Raw genomic sequence first — 3,083 nt, 5'->3', positions numbered from 1 at the left:
TCTCAGCGCGCGTTTACTTTAACGATCCCGCTGCCGAGTGACGCTTGTTTTTCTAGTGGCACATATACGTCTTACGGTGAAACAAGTGTACCTCTCTCGGCGCAACTCGCGTAATATCTCGACGAGTGAAAGTTCCCCCCCTCGCAATTCCTCATAATCGCATAACGCGTCGCTCTAACGCGACTCTACCTCGCCCTTTCCTCCTCCCTCTCTCTCTCTCTCCGGCGCGTCACGCTCGGTGTTGCGTAAGCAGTCGTTACGTACAAAAGGAGAATAACTTTATTCGTCTTTACATTTACGGGGTGTATAGTACAACTCGAGGACAGGATCACAATGAATACAATATCGGTGCATCGCGTTGGCTCCTACTAGAACGACGTGGCCGTTCCGCCGGTCGCTCCTCGACGACCGGGTCGCATCCCATCGGAACGAGCCCCTTCGCATCGCGCCGCGATGTCGTTCGCCGTCAGACAAAAGGGAAATACGTCCCCCGTTCCCGGTTTACCGCGATCGACTCCCTCAATGATGCCCGAATCCGCCGAAGTCACCGCCGCCGAAGTCATGTCCACCGCCGAAGTCGTGTCCGCCGCCGAATCCGCCGCCGAAGCCGCCGTGCTCTTCGTGCTTGACGACCACGGGGTAAGGTTCCTTCACGACCACGGGTACTTTGACGGGATAGGGTACGGGTTTCGTTACCTCGACCGGGACCTTGACCGGTACCTTGACCGGATAGGGCACTTTGACGGGCACCTTGATGGGTACCTTCACCGGGAAGGGTACAGGTTTCTCCACCGTGACGGGCACGTGCTTCGTCACCTCGACCGGGTAAGGCTGCGGGACGTGGACCGGGTATGGGCGTTCGACCGGCACTTTGACCGGCACCTTCACCGGGTAGGGGACGTGCTTGGTGACCTCCACCGGATACGGATGAGGCACCGGCACGTGCTTCGTCACCGTCACCGCCTTGATGTGATCGGTGGAGATGATCTCGTGGCCGCCGCCGAAGCCGCCGCCGCCACCCCCGAATCCATGGCCGCCGCCGCCGCCACCCCCGAATCCATGGCCGTCGCCGAAGCCGCCTCCGAAGCCGCCGTGATCGCCTAAACTCAGCTCCAGTCCACGCTTCGACTTCTCATCCTTGGGCTGGGCGCTGGACTCGGCTTTCTTCTCCTCGGCGGCGACCGATAATACCAGGCCGCACAGGAGTATCACCTGCCGGAAGGAAGGAAACACGGCGATCGTTTCAGCGTGTATCGTGCGATAAACCGTGCTCGTAAGGTTTCACCGAGCGCGACGACGTAACACAATCTGCTTCGCACGTCGCTAACTCTTTGCAGAATAGAAATTCGAGAGAGGTCTCGTGTCGTCGCGACGTTCGTATCGGCATCACGACGATACCTGAAGTTCGCGCTACGATTTGTGGGACGAGATAACTCGAGTCTTTTTACGAATTACAATTAATGTCAGCACAGCTTTTGATCGTAACGTCAATTCGGCAGGAAAATTTTCGTCCTGATAGCATCGGTCGTATTTTCAAAAATCCCCGACGCGAAAATCAGAATTTTTCAGGTCACTGCAAATACATTTTTCGCATAAATCGAGATGATTTATCGGACGCAGAGCGATGCGGGCAGGCGTAATCGCTGAAAGTAATCGAAATGTAACGTAATCTCGACGTGCCGATCGCCGAAAGCAACGAGTATCGAAGAGAACGTTTGATAGTCTCGGCCCCTGTGTGCGTGTAACGTATGACAAAATCGCGAATCAAAATCCAGCTTCGAGGCTAGTCATTACATATCTAATGGGAAACGAGCCGTGGCTTCGAAATGAGAGACCGCGTGTGCGACGCGCTGCACGACTCGGCCGAATGCGGCTCGCGCTTCTACGAGCGGTGATTCGAGCGGCTATCTTACTGGCGCTACTCACTTTCAGCTTGTCGGTGCTGTTCATGTTGGTCGGCAGTGAGCACACTGGTACCGCCATGGTCTACCCTCGCTTTTATAGGGGACGCAACGCTCTGTCCGCTGGGCAACTCGAGCGTGCCGATGAAATTGTCGGCGGGTAGGAAGTCAACAGAACGAAAGGAAGACAACGCGACGTTGTGGGCGACGCTTTTCCACGTCTGCCTTTGTTCTCCCTTCCATTTTCACCTTGTTTCTTTCTCGTCGGGTTTTCGAGTCCGCCCGATCTCGGCTGGACACGCATTTTCGCAACGGAACGAACGATAAGTCCGATTTCCTCGATTCGCTCTTTGTGATACTTGACCTCGCGCGGCGACAAAAATCTATTGAATATAAATGGTTTAGAAAAACGACCGAAAATGTTTTTACAACTAATGTACACAGCAAAAGACACGGTACTTGTGTTAAATTAAGAAAAAATTTGTGTTAGGAACATGTGAAATGCGTTGAATTTAACGCAAGATTTTTTGCTGTGTACAACGTGCAGATAGATTTTTGAAATTGACGAATCATATACGTGATCCGTTTATACTGATAATGAACAAGCAAACGTGTTTCGCTTGAAAGAAAACCAAACTTTTACTTCTCATGGACCGAATTTAATTCTCAGACCAGAAATTCTATTTCCTTCCACCAAAATGTGTTCGTTTGTCCAGGTCCAACCAAGCTCATTTTTCAGCACACGTTATCATAGCGAGAAATATTCATATTTATCTACTCAATTTTCCTTTCACAACGAAGAAAATTCTCGATAATTATCAACTTTAACAAATAATTTTGCAAAAATTTCAAATAATAAATTCGACAAATTTCGTTGAAACGTTTTAAGATCCCGCGTCGTCGCAAAGCTCTCAATTGTAAATTGAGTCGGCTCGCTGGAACGACAGGGGCAAATAACGCGGTTCCCCTTCGTTTCTTTTGGTTTCGGTTTGTCAGTGCTTTTCTATGTTTCCGCGGTCGCCGCGAGCTTCATCAATATTAAGAGCTTAATTAACCCGAGAGACGAAGAATCGGAATTTCCCGTCGACACGAAAGCGCTCTCTTCCTTAGCCGCTTTTTCCCCGTCGCCATTGGCGGATATATGAATGCGTTGGAACATTCGCACTCAGCTCCAACTCCTTC

General features: G+C 51.2%; 1 protein-coding gene across 1 annotated transcript; it reads right to left on the bottom strand.

Moving 5' to 3' along the window:
• Positions 1–519: 519 nt before the first annotated feature.
• On the bottom strand, positions 520–1,983 carry LOC106750758 (probable H/ACA ribonucleoprotein complex subunit 1). Its single transcript, XM_014631295.1, has 2 exons — positions 1,927–1,983; positions 520–1,212 (listed from the first exon to the last, which is right to left on the bottom strand). Exons 1-2 carry the CDS (start codon positions 1,981–1,983, stop codon positions 520–522), a joined length of 750 nt encoding a protein of 249 aa, XP_014486781.1.
• Positions 1,984–3,083: the final 1,100 nt, after the last annotated feature.

This window comes from Dinoponera quadriceps, unplaced genomic scaffold (genome assembly GCF_001313825.1).
Source record: "Dinoponera quadriceps isolate SergipeBrazil2010 unplaced genomic scaffold, ASM131382v1 scaffold5021, whole genome shotgun sequence".
NCBI lineage: Eukaryota > Metazoa > Arthropoda > Insecta > Hymenoptera > Formicidae > Dinoponera > Dinoponera quadriceps.
Note: the sequence above shows the minus strand (reverse complement) of the source record. Positions and strands in the feature narration are given on the sequence as shown.

What these genes read in the sequence shown, in the direction of transcription:
- LOC106750758 (XM_014631295.1), bottom strand. Translation starts at nt 1,983, where the DNA reads ATGGCGGTACCAGTGTGCTCACTGCCGACCAACATGAACAGCACCGAC. An exon ending in ACAGCACCGACAAGCTGAAA is followed by an intron (nt 1,213 to 1,926) that starts GTGAGTAGCGCC and finishes TCCTTCCGGCAG; the next exon opens with GTGATACTCCTGTGCGGCCT.